The sequence below is a fragment of the Bombina bombina genome, chromosome 5, assembly GCF_027579735.1.
Source record: "Bombina bombina isolate aBomBom1 chromosome 5, aBomBom1.pri, whole genome shotgun sequence".
Classification (NCBI taxonomy): domain Eukaryota; kingdom Metazoa; phylum Chordata; class Amphibia; order Anura; family Bombinatoridae; genus Bombina; species Bombina bombina.
In genome coordinates, this window is record NC_069503.1 from 558,768,530 (window position 1) to 558,785,477 (window position 16,948).

General features: G+C 37.0%; 1 protein-coding gene across 1 annotated transcript in view; it reads right to left on the minus strand.

The window, feature by feature from the left end:
- The window catches only part of CTNND2 (catenin delta 2), a 1,648,910-nt gene that overhangs the window by 432,024 nt on the left and 1,199,938 nt on the right, over window positions 1-16,948 (minus strand). Inside the window, exon 10 of the mRNA XM_053714511.1 lies at window positions 16,512-16,725. Coding sequence (XP_053570486.1) covers window positions 16,512-16,725 — 214 coding nt within the window. The remainder of the gene's footprint in view (window positions 1-16,511; window positions 16,726-16,948) is intronic.

A 16,948-nucleotide genomic window follows, 5' to 3' on the forward strand; every position in this document is an offset into this window, starting at 1 on the left:
TAGTGATTCTTTCAGCTTAAGAACAGACATTGAAATGCTAGACTTCTGCAGACGCAACCAGCGGCACACTGTTATGGAAAATTAGATCACTGTATATAAATACAGGGCACACTAAAGACAATGGGCTAGATTATGTGTGGAGCGCAATACTGCCCTTATGCAGGCGCAATATTTGCGCTACACTCAGTAATGCCAACGCATGTAAATGCCTGTGCATTTACGTGCGTTGGCATTACTGAGTGCAGCTTTAAACATAAACATCTATCATATAAAATCTAAATCATAACATTATCGACAATTTTTAAAACTTAAAGTAGAAAAATCAAGCTTATTAAAATAAAATAAAGAAAATCAAACTGTATAATATTATTTTTATTGGTAAAATTGTAGCTTTTAATACTTGCATAAAATGGTTTGTTTGTTCTTTATATTTATTTTTTTTATAAATGAATAAATATGTAGAACAAAATAAAGCAATTTGTATTGTGCATTTACTAATTAAATGCATATGTAAAACAGAATTTATGCTTACCTGATAAATTACTTTCTCCAACGGTGTGTCCGGTCCACGGCGTCATCCTTACTTGTGGGATATTCTCTTCCCCAACAGGAAATGGCAAAGAGTCCCAGTAAAGCTGGTCACATGATCCCTCCTAGGCTCCGCCCACCCCAGTCATTCGACCGACGGACAGGAGGAAATATATATAGGAGAAACCATATGATACCGTGGTGACTGTAGTTAGAGAAAATAATTCATCAGACCTGATTAAAAAACCAGGGCGGGCCGTGGACCGGACACACCGTTGGAGAAAGTAATTTATCAGGTAAGCATAAATTCTGTTTTCTCCAACATTGGTGTGTCCAGTCCACGGCGTCATCCTTACTTGTGGGAACCAATACCAAAGCTTTAGGACACGGATGAAGGGAGGGAGCAAATCAGGTCACCTAAACGGAAGGCACCACAGCTTGCAAAACCTTTCTCCCAAAAATAGCCTCCGAAGAAGCAAAAGTATCAAATTTGTAAAATTTGGCAAAAGTGTGCAGTGAAGACCAAGTCGCTGCCTTACATATCTGGTCAACAGAAGCCTCGTTCTTGAAGGCCCATGTGGAAGCCACAGCCCTAGTGGAGTGAGCTGTGATTCTTTCAGGAGGCTGCCGTCCGGCAGTCTCATAAGCCAAACGGATAATGCTTTTAAGCCAAAAGGAAAGAGAGGTAGAAGTCGCTTTTTGACCTCTCCTTTTACCAGAATAAACAACAAACAAGGAAGATGTTTGTCTGAAATCTTTAGTAGCCTCTAAATAGAACTTTAGAGCACGGACAACGTCCAAATTGTGTAACAAACGTTTCTTCTTTGAAACTGGATTCGGACACAAAGAAGGTACAACTATCTCCTGGTTAATATTTTTGTTAGAAACAACTTTAGGAAGAAAACCAGGCTTAGTACGCAAAACCACCTTATCTGCATGGAACACCAGATAAGGAGGAGAACACTGCAGAGCAGATAACTCTGAAACTCTTCTAGCAGAAGAAATTGCAACCAAAAACAAAACTTTCCAAGATAGTAACTTAATATCTATGGAATGTAAGGGTTCAAACGGAACCCCTTGAAGAACTGAAAGAACTAGATTTAGACTCCAGGGAGGAGTCAAAGGTCTGTAAACAGGCTTGATCCTAACCAGAGCCTGAACAAATGCTTGAACATCTGGCACAGCTGCCAGTCTTTTGTGTAGTAAGACAGATAAAGCAGAGATCTGTCCCTTTAGAGAACTTGCAGATAATCCTTTCTCCAAACCTTCTTGAAGAAAGGAGAGAATCTTAGGAATTTTTATCTTATTCCATGGGAATCCTTTGGATTCACACCAACAGATATATTTTTTCCATATTTTATGGTAAATTTTTCTAGTTACAGGTTTTCTGGCCTGAACCAGAGTATCTATCACCGAATCTGAAAACCCACGCTTTGATAGAATCAAGCGTTCAATCTCCAAGCCGTCAGTTGGAGGGAGACCAGATTTGGGTGTTCGAATGGACCTTGAACAAGAAGGTCCTGTCTCAAAGGTAGCTTCCATGGTGGAGCCGATGACATATTCACCAGGTCTGCATACCAAAAACAAAACGCAGGAGCTATCAAGATCACCGAGGCCCTCTCCTGATTGATCCTGGCTACCAGCCTGGGAATGAGAGGAAACGGTGGGAATACGTAAGCTAGGTTGAAAGTCCAAGGTGCTACTAGTGCGTCTACTAGGGTCGCCCTGGGATCCCTGGATCTGGACCCGTAGCAAGGAACCTTGAAGTTCTGACGAGACGCCATCAGATCCATGTCTGGAATGCCCCATAATTGAGTTATTTGGGCAAAGATTTCCGGATGGAGTTCCCACTCCCCCGGATGAAATGTCTGACGACTCAGAAAATCCGCTTCCCAATTTTCCACTCCTGGGATGTGGATCGCAGACAAGTGGCAGGAGTGATCCTCCGCCCATTGAATTATTTTGGTCACTTCTTTCATCGCCAGGGAACTCTTTGTTCCCCCTTGATGATTGATATAAGCAACAGTCGTCATGTTGTCTGATTGGAACCTTATGAATTTGGCCTTTGCTAGTTGAGGCCAAGCTCTGAGAGCATTGAATATCGCTCTCAGTTCCAGAATGTTTATCGGGAGAAGAGACTCTTCCCGAGACCATAGACCCTGAGCTTTCAGGGATTCCCAGACCGCACCCCAGCCCACTAGACTGGCGTCGGTCACTCTGGCCTGCGGAAGCTCATTCCCTGGGACAGATGGTCCAGGGTCAGCCACCAACGGAGTGAATCTCTGGTCTTTTGATCTACTTGAATCATTGGAGACAAGTCTGTATAATCCCCATTCCACTGTTTGAGCATGCACAGTTGTAATGGTCTTAGATGAATTTGTGCAAAAGGAACTATGTCCATTGTTGCAACCATCAATCCTATTACTTCCATGCACTGCGCTATGGAAGGACGAGGAACAGAATGAAGCACTTGACAAGAGCTTAGAAGTTTTGATTTTCTGACCTCTGTCAGAAAAATCCTCATTTCTAAGAATCTATTATTGTTCCCAAGAAGGGAACTCTTGTTGACGGGGACAGAGAACTCTTTTCTTTGTTCACCTTCCATCCGTGAGATGTGAGAAAGGCTAGAACGATGTCCGTATGAGCCTTTGCCTTTGACAGGGACGACGCTTGTATTAGAATGTCGTCCAAGTAAGGTACTACTGCAATGCCCCTTGGTCTTAGAACCGCTAGAAGGGACCCTAGCACCTTTGTGAAAATCCTTGGAGCAGTGGCTAATCCGAATGGAAGAGCCACAAACTGGTAATGTTTGTCCAGAAAAGCGAACCTTAGGAACTGATGATGTTCCTTGTGGATAGGGATATGTAGGTACGCATCCTTTAGATCCACGGTAGTCATAAATTGACTTTCCTGGATGGTGGGTAGAATCATTCGAATAGTTTCCATTTTGAACGATGGTACCCTGAGAAATTTGTTTAGGATCTTCAAATCCAAAATTGGTCTGAACGTTCCCTCTTTTTTGGGAACTACGAACAGATTGGAATAAAATCCCATTCCTTGTTCCTTTATTGGAACTGGGTGTATCACTCCCATCTTTAACAGGTCTTCTACACAATGTAAGAATGCCTGTCTCTTTATTTGGTTTGAGGATAAGTGAGACTTGTGGAACCTTCCCCTTGGGGGTAGTTCCTTGAATTCCAGGAGATAACCTTGAGAAACTATTTCTAGCGCCCAAGGATCCTGAACATCTCTTGCCCAAGCCTGAGCAAAGAGAGAGAGTCTGCCAGCCACCAGATCCGGTCCCGGATCGGGGGCTACTCCTTCATGCTGTCTTGTTAGCAGTGGCAGGCTTCTTGGCCTGCTTACCCTTGTTCCAGCCTTGCATTGGTTTCCAGGCTGGTTTGGGTTGTGAGGCATTACCCTCTTGCTTAGAGGATGCAGAATTAGAGGCTGGTCCATTTCTGCGAAAAGGACGAAAATTAGGCTTATTTTTAGCCTTAAAAGACCTATCCTGTGGAAGGGCGTGGCCCTTTCCCCCAGTGATGTCTGAAATAATCTCTTTCAAATCAGGTCCAAATAAAGTTTTACCTTTGAAAGGAATGTTAAGTAATTTTGTCTTGGATGACACATCCGCTGACCAAGACTTTAGCCAAAGCGCTCTGCGCGCCACAATAGCAAACCCTGAATTTTTCGCCGCTAATTTTGCTAATTGCAAAGCGGCATCTAAAATAAAAGAGTTAGCCAATTTAAGTGTGTGAACTCTGTCCATAACCTCCTCATATGGAGTTTCTCTACTGAGCGACTTTTCTAGTTCCTCGAACCAGAACCACGCTGCCGTAGTGACAGGAACAATGCATGAAATTGGTTGTAGAAGGTAGCCTTGCTGTACAAAAATCTTTTTAAGCAAACCTTCCAATTTTTTATCCATAGGATCTTTGAAAGCACAACTATCTTCGATAGGAATAGTAGTGCGTTTGTTTAGAGTAGAAACTGCCCCCTCGACCTTGGGGACTGTCTGCCATAAGTCCTTTCTGGGGTCGACCATAGGAAATAATTTCTTAAATATAGGGGGAGGAACAAAAGGTATGCCGGGCTTTTCCCACTCTTTATTTACTATGTCCGCCACCCGCTTGGGTATAGGAAAAGCGTCGGGGGGCACCGGAACCTCTAGGAACCTGTCCATCTTGCATAATTTCTCTGGAATGACCAAATTGTCACAATCATCCAGAGTAGATAATACCTCCTTAAGCAGTGCGCGGAGATGTTCTAATTTAAATTTAAATGTCACAACATCAGGTTCAGCTTGATGAGAAATTTTTCCTGAATCTGAAATTTCTCCCTCAGACAAAACCTCCCTCATGGCCCCTTCAGATTGGTGTGAGGGTATGACAGAACAATTATCATCAGCGTCCTCTTGCTCTTCAGTGTTTAAAACAGAGCAATCGCGCTTTCTCTGATAAGTAGGCATTTTGGATAAAAGATTTGCTATGGAGTTATCCATTACAGCCGTTATTTGTTGCATGGTAATAAGTATTGGCGCACTAGATGTACTAGGGGCCTCCTGCATGGGCAAAACTGGTGTAGACACAGTAGGAGATGATGTAGTATCATGTTTACTCCCCTCATTTGAGGAATCATCTTGGGCAATATCATTATTTGTGGCAGTACTGTCCTTACTTTGTTTGGACGCTATGGCACAATTATCACATAAATTTAAATGGGGAGACACATTGGCTTTCATACATATAGAACATAGCTTATCTGAAGGTACAGACATGTTAAACAGGCTTAAACTTGTCAACAATGCACAAAAAACGTTTTAAAATAAAACCGTTACTGACACTTTAAATTTCAAACAGAAAACACTTTATTACTGAATATGTGAAAAAGTATGAAGGAATTGTTCAAAAAATTCACCACAGTGTCTTAAAGCCTTAAAAGTATTGCACACCAAATTTCAGAGCTTTAACCCTTAAAATAACGGAACCGGAGCCGTTTTTTCAATTTAACCCCCTATACAGTCCCAGATACAGTCTTTGCTAAGACCCAACCAAGCCCTGAGGGGAATACGATACCAAATGACGCCTTCTAAAAGCTTTTTCAGAGATTCTTAGATCCTCACACATGCATCTGCATGCCCTGCTCTCAAAAAAACAACTGCGCATTAATGGCGCGAAAATGAGGCTCAGTCTATGACTAGAAAGGCCCCCCTGACTGAAAAAGATGTCCAATACAGTGCCTGCCGTTTTATAAATGTTCCCCAAGATTATAAATGTCAATAGTTAGCCTAAATTTGAATAATATGCACAAATAAAGCAATCGATTTAGCCCATAAAAATGTCTAACAGTTTTTTAGCCCATAATAAGCCCTTTATTCTGTTTGTTTTTGACTAAGAAAATGGCTTACCGGACCCCATGAGGGGAAATGACAGCCTTCCAGCATTACACAGTCTTGTTAGAAATATGGCTAGTCATACCTTAAGCAGAAAAGTCTGCTAACTGTTTCCCCCAACTGAAGTTACTTCATCTCAACAGTCCTATGTGGAAACAGCAATCGATTTTAGTTACTGTCTGCTAAAATCATCTTCCTCTTACAAACAGAAATCTTCATCCTTTTCTGTTTCAGAGTAAATAGTACATACCAGCACTATTTTAAAATAACAAACACTTGATAGAAGAATAAAAACTACATTTAAACACCAAAAAACTCTTAACCATCTCCGTGGAGATGTTGCCTGTGCAACGGCAAAGAGAATGACTGGGGTGGGCGGAGCCTAGGAGGGATCATGTGACCAGCTTTGCTGGGACTCTTTGCCATTTCCTGTTGGGGAAGAGAATATCCCACAAGTAAGGATGACGCCGTGGACCGGACACACCAATGTTGGAGAAATAGCTTTAAAGAGTGCATACAATTATAAGTAAAAAGGATGATCCAAATAAGCAACAATATAGTTGGACTCCTGCTAACAAACAGTGATACAAAAGCCCACTACCTCCATACATTACGGATAAATAGGCCAATGAAATAATGAATACTGCATAGGTAAAATAGATAAAAAGGGAATGCAAAAATTGTTCACTTTATTTTATGAGGTACTTTTTTTTCTTCCCTTAATATATATATAAATAAATATATATACATATATATATATATATATATATATATATATATATATATATATATATATATATATATATATATATATATATATATATATATATATACACACACACACACACATTGACACAATTTTCATAATTCTGGCTCTGTACGCCAACAAAATGAACTTGAAATGAAACAACCGAGATGCAACTGAAGTGCAGACTTTCATCTGGGTTAAACAAAAATATCATATGAAATGTTTAGGAATTGCAACCATTTTCATACACAGTGCCCTTATTTCAGGGGCTCAAATGTAATTGGACAAATTAACACAATCGTAAATTAAATGTTATTTTTTAATACTTTGTCAAGAACCCTTTTAGGCAATGACTGCTTGATGTTTGGAACACACGGACATCACCAAATGCTGGGTTTCCTTGTGATGCTTTGCCTGGCCTTTACTGCAGCTGTCTTTGTACGTTGGTCTTTCTGCCTTAAAGGGACACTGAACCCAAATTTTTTCTTTTGGGATTCAGATAGAGCATGACATTATAAGCAACATTCTAATTTACTCCTATTATCAAATTTTCTTCATTCTCTTGGTATCTTTATTTGAAATGGAAGAATGTGTTTAGATGCCCGCCCATATTTGGTGAACAACCTGGGTTGTCCTTGCTAATTGGTGGATAAATTCATCCACCAATAAAAAAAGTGCTATCCAGAGTTCTGAACCCCCAAAAAAGCTCAGATGCATTCTTTTTTTTTTTTTTTTTTTAAAGATAGCAAGAGAACGAAGAAAAATTGATAATATGAGTAAATTAGAAAGTTGCTTAAAATTGCATGCTCTATCTGAATCACAAAAGAAAAAAATTGGATTCAGTGTCCCTTTAAGTTTTGTCTTCAGCAAGTGAAATGCATGCTCAATCGGGTTGAGATCAGGTGATTGACTTGGCCATTGCAGAATATTCCACTTATTTGCTTTAAAAACTTCCTGGGTTGTGATGTAGGGCCCTTCACGCATCAGGTTTCGGCTGCAGCAAGTGTCTGCTTATGTTAGGGTGCCTACTCAGCAAGAAAAATAGTGTGGGTTAGCCGGTGGCAGCTAATAATTGCTTATTTTCCAGAGTCATTATGCAGAGCTCCTTCTCCTTGCTGCCATTCGGTTGCTCTGCTCACTGGAAGTCTTTTTTTTTTTTTTATGCCCCTTTAAATGTTTCACCATTTAAATGAATCTATTATTATCACTTCAAGGACAGACTGAACATTTTTTTATTTAGGAAAAGGCTGGATACAATAGGAATTGTCGGAAAAAGTTAAGCTAAGTTACTGTTTTGGAAATATATTGTTACAGCAAGTCATTAGCTGGACACTGCTAATAAAGGGACACTAAAATAATAAATACATTTTCATGATTTAGATAGAGCATGGAATTAAAAACTATATCAAATTTTCTTCTATTTTCAAACTGTGCACAATGTTTGTGTACCAGCTTCTACTGAGCATGTGCTAGAGTCTGCAGTATATATTTGTGTATTTTATTGGCTGATGTCTGTCACATGATACATGGGTCAAGGAAATAAAACAATTTTCACTGTATGTAGTTAAGAAATAAAATTAAAATAAAGTGACAGTATGTTTGGGATATTTACTTTGATTGACTTAGAACAAGAAACATTTATTAAATATCTGCTGTGATTCATGTGGCTTTTCATTTGCAAGCTATTAAGGCATGTGGTCTTGCACTGGCTCATCATAATTATTGATGGAAGTCATACAGATTTCTGTAAACTGGCAACAAGTTAGAATAAGAAAAGTACCACTTTAAACTACTTATTTTTATATTGATCCCATTTCAAATGGCAGTTATACGACCAAGCAGATTTGTAATTTAGCTGAGAATAATATCAGAGCACAGACTATATGCCTTTTAGGATTATATATTAGAGATCACTCTGATAGATTATGAATCATTTTAAACTGATATATTAATTTATTGCCATATAAACACAATATAGGATCTGAGTTTAAAGCCTCAATTTAATACGGCATAAATCATGATCTGAGAGATTCCAATCTTCCAGTATGAACAATGAACAACCTATAAACAGGAATCATTGGCTATTCAACAGTAATTTACTACTGGTGGTTTAAGAGAAAAGATGCATTATACTCAGCAATAGAGCACATAAAAACAAGTTGACGTAAACATTTTCTAAAAGATATATACAGTATATATATATATATATATATATATATATATATTTAAATATATTTAAAATAAACGTAAAAAAGATAAGAAGAGTTTGCAGAATGAGGGAAAGATAGGGGAAAATTTGGAAAAAAGACAAGACTATGATCCAACAATTAATATTACACTTAAAGGGTTAAATCTGAAACAATAATACTAACAGACAGGTATATGCAATAATAAACTTCTATTTAATGCTACATGCAAACAATTATAGAAACAGAAGCAGTGTTCAAAATAAATGTAAGAGGCCCCTTAATTATTGCAATCTGCAAATTTGCAAACAATGTCCCGAATAGAAATGGTATTAAATCCTTTGTAGGACATATATCGTAATAGGGATCCCCATTAGATAGCAGTGGATGTTTGTTAACACCAATTCACAGTCTCCCAGTTTTGGTATTAGGCAGCAGGTGCAGTGTGTATATTTTACCCAGTGTGGAGGTTAAACCCTTTGTTGTCAAAGGACCATCTCGTTTCTCCATACAACCAACGTTATAAGTAAACTTTCAGACACTAACATTTGTGTGTGTATATATATATATATATATATATATATATATACATACACAGTACACACATATATATTTATATTACTTTTGGATGACTGTGTTACATTTTTAAAAGCACCCCGGGCACTTTGGATTTCCACAATTGGACGTTACTGTGAGTGCTTATACCCCATTGGATGTATATATATATATATATATATATATATATATATATATCATAGATCAGGGTCAGGGGAAGGAAATCTAGGTCCCTGAAATGTCACCAAAAGTGTTTTACTTTTATCATAAAGCAATTATATAGAATATTATGAACTACATATTTATCATAATCTTACATTAATATAGTACCAATATATCTTCTTATTTCTGCTTCTTGTCTTAGCTATACTTTCAAAAGTATATTAAAAATAATAAATATAATGTTTAAAACTAACAGGTGTAAATGATTTTATTACTGAATCGATAAATGTTTATGGCATTGTATTTAAAATGTTAACTAAAATTAGAAGAAAAATACATGATGTTAGGACAACGCATACTTTATTTTTTAAAGAAAATGATTTATCTATTAATTAATAAATAAGTAATAATCATAATAATATTTTTATTTTTTACAATATTTTTAAATAATTTTCTACAATGTTTGGACAGACTCCTAGGCATAAGGGCCAAGTTCTCATATGGGCACATTGATGGCTGACCATAACTGATATACTATATTATTATGCACTCACGTTCCACCGGAAAAACCTAAAGATTTGTTCGGTATTTATAAGATATGGGGAAATAGGTCATAATGGCGCACTTAAATCACATACAAACTCACATTATACAGTATATGAAATGTAATTAACTGTAATGATATTATTATTTGCTGGATGTTGATTATAAGGATTTTATCAACGAGGTATTGAGCCATTCAAATTTCAAAAGAGTCCCTATTCAAGTTTTCTCTGTAATATTTGGCATTCAATTAAACTGTGTTGCTTGTTCACTGCCTAAAACGGGGAGTTGAATATTATATTATTATTATTATTATATTTGCCATCTGTTTCCAGTCTAACCAGTTATTATATCTTTCTTTCTAACAGCCGAGATACTGTGCCAACTGGAGTAAAATCTCCAGACTCAACAAAGCAATAAGATTATAAAAGCTAAATAAAGGTACATCCTTAATCTAATAATTTAATTGCTTGGTCTAATCTCTGTCACAGAAAAAAATGCTTTAATTATAATTAAACAAATAATTAAATGTATTACAAACCTTTTGATAAATATTTTATATTATTAGTATTAATAAAGATCATTATTGTTTTTTACTGCATGTTTTATAATTTTTTTATGTCTATTGTCATTGGACTTATTCTTTGTAAAGCAGTCACTGGGAAGATTGTATAGATTGTAAGGGATCCACTCCAGTCTATCTAGGGTAGTGGAAGAAACAAGATTTTCATAATCAAATAACAAAAAAAATGGTAAAAAAATAATTTAAATACATTCCTTTTTTTTTCTAACTATACATTTAACGGGACAGTAAAATTAAACTTAAACTTAAATTGATTGGTTAGAGCACAGAATTTAAGCAAAATTGAAAAGAGATGTAAATTGGAAAATTGCATGCTTTATCTGAATCTTGGGGCAAGATTACATATGCGGTGTCGCCCGCAAAAGCCAGCAATGACAGTTTTTACGCAGTTTTGGTATCACATATACAGCGCCGCGTATATTTTATCCTATTGAACTTGATTCTGATTGGCTGATTCCATCAGCCAATCAGAATATTCCTACCTTAATTCCGATTGGCTGATAGAATCCTATCAGCCAATCGGAATTCGAGGGACGCCATCTTGGATGACGTCATTTAAAGGAACCGTCATTCGGCTAGTAGGCGTCGGGAGAAGAGGATGTTCCGCGTCGGATGGAAGATGATGGCTCCCGAAGAAAGCAGATTGAAGACGCCATTGATAGAAGACTTCATCCGGATCATGGACCTCTTCAGCTCCCGCTTGGATGAAGACTTCAGCCTGATCATGGACCTCTTCAGCTCCCGCTTGGATGATGACTTCCGCCGGATCATGGACCTCTTCAGCCACCGCTTGGGCTTGGATCAGGACATCGGAGGAGCTCTTCTGGATCGATCGGTGAACCTGGTATGGTGAAGGTAAGGTAGGAAGATCTTCAGGGGCTTAGTGTTAGGTTTATTTAAGGGGGTTTTGGGTTAGATTAGGGGTATGTGGGTGGTGGGTTGTAATGTTGGGGGGGGTATTGTATGTTTTTTTTTACAGGCAAAAGAGCTGAACTTCTTGGGGCATGCCCCGCAAAGGGCCCTGTTCAGGGCTGGTAAGGTAAACAAGCTTTGAACTTTAGTAATTTAGAATAGGGTAGGGCATTTTTTTATTTTGGGGGGCTTTGTTATTTTATTAGGGGGCTTAGAGTAGGTGTAATTAGTTTAAAATTGTTGTAATATTTTTCTTATGTTTGTAAATATTTTTTTATTTTTTGTAACTTAGTTCTTTTTTATTTTTTGTACTTTAGATAGTTTATTTCATTGTAGTTATTTGTAGGTATTGTATTTAATTTATTTATTGATAGTGTAGTGTTAGGTTTAATTGTAGATAATTATAGGTATTTTATTTAATTAATTTATTGATAGTGTAGTGTTAGGTTTAATTGTAACTTAGGTTAGGATTTATTTTACAGGTAATTTTGTAATTATTTTAACTATTTTAGCTATTAAATAGTTCTTAACTATTTAATAGCTATTGTACCTGGTTAAAATAAATACAAAGTTACCTGTAAAATAAATATTAATCCTAAAATAGCTATAATATAATTATAATTTATATTGTAGCTATATTAGGATTTATTTTACAGGTAAGTATTTATCTTTAAATAGGAATAATTTATTTAATAAGAGTTAATTAATTTCGTTAGATTAAAATTATATTTAATTTAGGGGGGTGTTAGTGTTAGGGTTAGACTTAGCTTTAGGGGTTAATACATTTATTAGAATAGCGGTGAGCTCCAGTCGGCAGATTAGGGGTTAATAATTGAAGTTAGGTGTCGGCGATGTTAGGGAGGGCAGATTAGGGGTTAATACTATTTATTATAGGGTTAGTGAGGCGGATTAGGGGGTAATAACTTTATTATGATAGCGGTGCGGTCCGGTCGGCAGATTAGGGGTTACAAAGTGTAGGCAGGTGGAGGCGACGTTGTGGGGGGCAGATTAGGGGTTAATAAATATAATATAGGGGTCGGCGGTGTTAGGGGCAGCAGATTAGGGGTACATAAGGATAATGTAAGTAGCAGCGGTTTACGGAGCGGCAGATTAGGGGTTAAAAATAACATGCAGGGGTCAGCGATAGCGGGGGTGGCAGATTAGGGGTTAATAAGTGTAAGGCTAGGGGTGTTTAGACTCGGGGTACATGTTAGGGTGTTAGGTGCAGACGTAGGAAGTGTTTCCCCATAGCAAACAATGGGGCTGCGTTAGGAGCTGAACGCGGCTTTTTTGCAGGTGTTAGGTTTTTTTTCAGCTCAAACAGCCCCATTGTTTCCTATGGGGGAATCGTGCACGAGCACGTTTTTGAGGCTGGCCGCGTTCGTAAGCAACTCTGGTATCGAGAGTTGAAGCTGCGTTAAATATGCTCTACGCTCCTTTTTTGGAGCCTAACGTAGCCTTTATGTGGACTCTCAATACCAGAGTTATTTTTATGGTGCGGCCAGAAAAAAGCCGGCGTTAGCTACGCGGGTCCTTACCGACAAAACTCTAAATCTAGCCGTAAATAAATGCTAGGTAGAATGATGCATTCAAGGAAATAATTAGTCTGAGAATAACATGTAGCTGTAATTTTTAAAGTTTTATTAGCTTTGTAAACATTGACAAAATAAGTGTAAAGTTTTAGTGTTTATAAAACAATGGGAGCTGCCATGTTGTAACTTAGGTTACCTTCTCTTCTGTGGCCAATTAGGAACAGTTATATATAGGTCACTAGAGTGTGCAACCAATGGTTGTGTGGAATATAAGTGTTTTGCACTTCTATTACAGGAAAAAGGGAGAAAATAAATAATAAACATATACTGCTTTTCTATGTATGATTTATCATTCTATATTACCATTTCAAAGTGTTTAACATCCCTTTAATACATTTATTAGGCATATTGCGTTGTGGGGGGTTGTCGTTTTAGGCGTTAATACTTTTATTATTAGTTCCGATGTGGGTTTGCTGGCGGATTTAGGGGTTTTACGTGTCGGGTTTATTTTTGGGAGCCGTGTTAGACTTTTACGGGAGATTTTACTTTTTTTTAATTTTCTTTGGCGCAGGCAGTTTCTAAAGTGCAGTAAGTCACTGGCAACTCCAGAAATGTGTATTTATGCTCATTTCTGGACATCGCTAGTTTATTCGATTTACGGCACTTTTTGAACTGCCGGCGCCATATATGTGATACCCCGATGTGCGAGGTGAAATTATGGGCGGCGCGGGTTTCAGTAGTTACGCTGAAGCCTGCACCGCATAGGTAATCTCGTCCCTGAACATTTAATCTTGAATTTTACAACTGCTACAAAATAGGAACACCAATCAATCTCTAATAAAATGAGCACCAGTAACCATTACTCCCAATTTTACCGAATGCATTTAAGATATTGCAAGTAATTGCTATCTGACAAAGCCCAAGTGCCATCTGGAGTATGCTCCACTGTGTTTGTCCCCTTAAAAGGGATATGAAACACAGATTTTTTTTTCCTTTGTGATTTAGAAAGAACAAGCAATTTTTAATAACTTTCTAATTTACTTCTATTATCTAATTTGCTTCATTCTCTTGATATCCTTTGCTGAAAAGAATATCTAGATAGGCTCAGTAGCTGCTGATTGGTGGCTGCACATAGATGCCTTGTGTGATTGGCTCACCCATGAGCATTACTATTTTTCCAATAAAGAATATCTAAAGAATTAAGCAAATTAGACAATAGAAGTACATTGGAATGTTGTTCAAAATTGTTTTCTCTATCTGAATCAAAAAAGAAAAAAATTGTGTTTAATGTCCCTTTAACCCTTGCAGAGCTCCATAATATATCCCATGTTATTTTCAGTTTATTTGCTTCCAATCAGATATATCTAAAGGCCACATGGTAAAGGCTATCACTGTTATACAGATGATCTGTCACATATAAGTCTTCTTCATGCCAAGGTCAAATGATCCTATAGAAATGTTTTGCTGATGTCCTAGGGTGGATGAGTGCCAGTAGGTTAAAACTAAACTGTAAGAAAGAAGAGGTGCTTGTGATGGGAGTAGGTTTCGTGTTGAAAACTTAGCTTCAACAAGGTCAGCAAATTGGTCTAGAATTTGGAGGATCAAAACTCCAAAAAAGTGCAGAACTACTAAGAAATCTTGCTGTTATGTTTTACAGAGAATGTTACCTGAAATATCATGTGTCAGACACATTCCAAACCTAAATATCATGTATCAGTACAGTCCAAACCTAAATATCATATATCGGCCACAGTCTAAACCTAAATATCATGTATCAGTACAGTCCAAACCTAAATATCATGTATCAGTACAGTCCAAACCTAAATATCATGTATCAATACAGTCCAAACCTAAATATCATGTATCAGTACAGTCCATACCTAAATATCATGTATCAGTACAGTCCAAAACTAAATATCATGTATCAGCCACAGTCCAAACCTAAATATCATGTATCAGCCAAAGTCCAAACCTAAATATCATGTATCAGCCAAAGTCCAATCCTAAATATCATGTATCAATACAGTCCAAACCTAAATATCATGTATCAGTACAGTCCAAACCTAAATATCATGTATCAGAACAGTCCAGACCTAAATATCATGTATCAGCCACAGTCCAAACCTAAATATAATGTATAAGTACAGTCCATACCTAAATATCACAGTTCAAGCCTCATTCCTCCATTTAAGGATTGCAAGATCAAGAGCATGATTTTTGCAGAAGATCACCCCACAATAATCTATGCTTTGGTGACATTGCATCTGTACTATGCCACTCATTATGGTCACCCAGAAAAGCTACTCTGTTGACAGCAATACTACAAACTGTCTGGTTAAACATTTGCCACATACTGCACAATCAGGGACCAAGCATTCTTTAGTCAGCAAGTTGTAAAAGTTCCAAGAATTAACCATAACATGTAGTGCTTGAGTTTTTTTTTTATTATTATCGTTTTTTTATAGCGAGATCAAAGACATTCAATATATTTTGACACACAATATTGTACATGCCAATGTCAAAAGTTAACAGTATATGTCATCCAATGTTTGATTGCGTAAAGTCTCTGTTACTCATTTGTCTATCGTAGAGAGCACAAATGTATAAATTAAATTAAATTTAACTGAAAATATAACAAATATCCGAACCTGAAAAAGGAAGTAAGTGAGTTAGGTTAGAGGGGAGAGAAGGAAAGATAAAGAAAGGGAGAGAGAGAGAAAGAGGAGGCGGAGGGATGGGAACGACGGACAAGGTGGACAAATCACACCGTCCAAATATCGGATGTATGTGGGGTTTTATTGTTAAGTATGTCAGGTCGCATTTAGTGATTGTTCCCAGTAAAATGCGACGTCTATGAAATAATTACGTTTTTTCCTTTTAAGGTAACCATATTCTTCCAAATTTAGAAGTTCAGTGGTTCTGTCTATCCAGGATTGTTTAGATGGAACTGTGTTGGATTTCCACAACTCGATCTGGTTGAATTGTGGCGATCTCTGTCCGCCTCATCAGAGCAGGCGGACAGGTTATGGAGCAGTGGTCTTTAGACTCGCCAGATACACGGGCCCTCAAGCTCCATTCGGAGCTTGATAAATGGTCCTCCATGTCTGAGCAACATAAAATGTAGCCATCTATATAGCACTTGGCAGAGATATAAGAATTTTGAATCATTTTTTTAGGATATCAAAGATATTATCAAGCTTGCTTCAGTTACAATATTAGTCTAACAATCTGTCTTATTGGTTCATGTTTCTTAAAAAAAAATCCAGCCTTGGCAGAATGAGCCCCTTTAAATATAAAACATGAAATTAATTGATATAAAAAGACACCCTTTATTATTTGAAAAATATTTAAAAAATAAACTATATCAAACCTGTTACTAATTCTCGGATTTCCAAATCTGTGGTTTTCCGAAGAAGTCTTACTAATGCAGGAATACCTCCACAGTTTTTAAGGGCAATTTTGTTATCATCGTTAGCTTTGCCATATACTAAGTTCCTCAATGCTCCGCAGGCACTGCGATGAACTTCTGTCATTCGATGATCCAGCAAATCTACAAGCAGTTGGATTCCACCTTGTCTTCTTATCTGAAATAAAAACATATGGAATTGCCATTCAATAGTTTCTCTTAGTGCAGAATTATTTATTTAAAATTAAATATATGTTGTTTTAGGCATAAACAAAATCAGTAAAAAGTAAAGTATTAGTAGCATTAATAAATATATACTGTATGTATATACGTATATATATATATATATATATATATATATATATATATATATATATATATATATATATATATATATATAT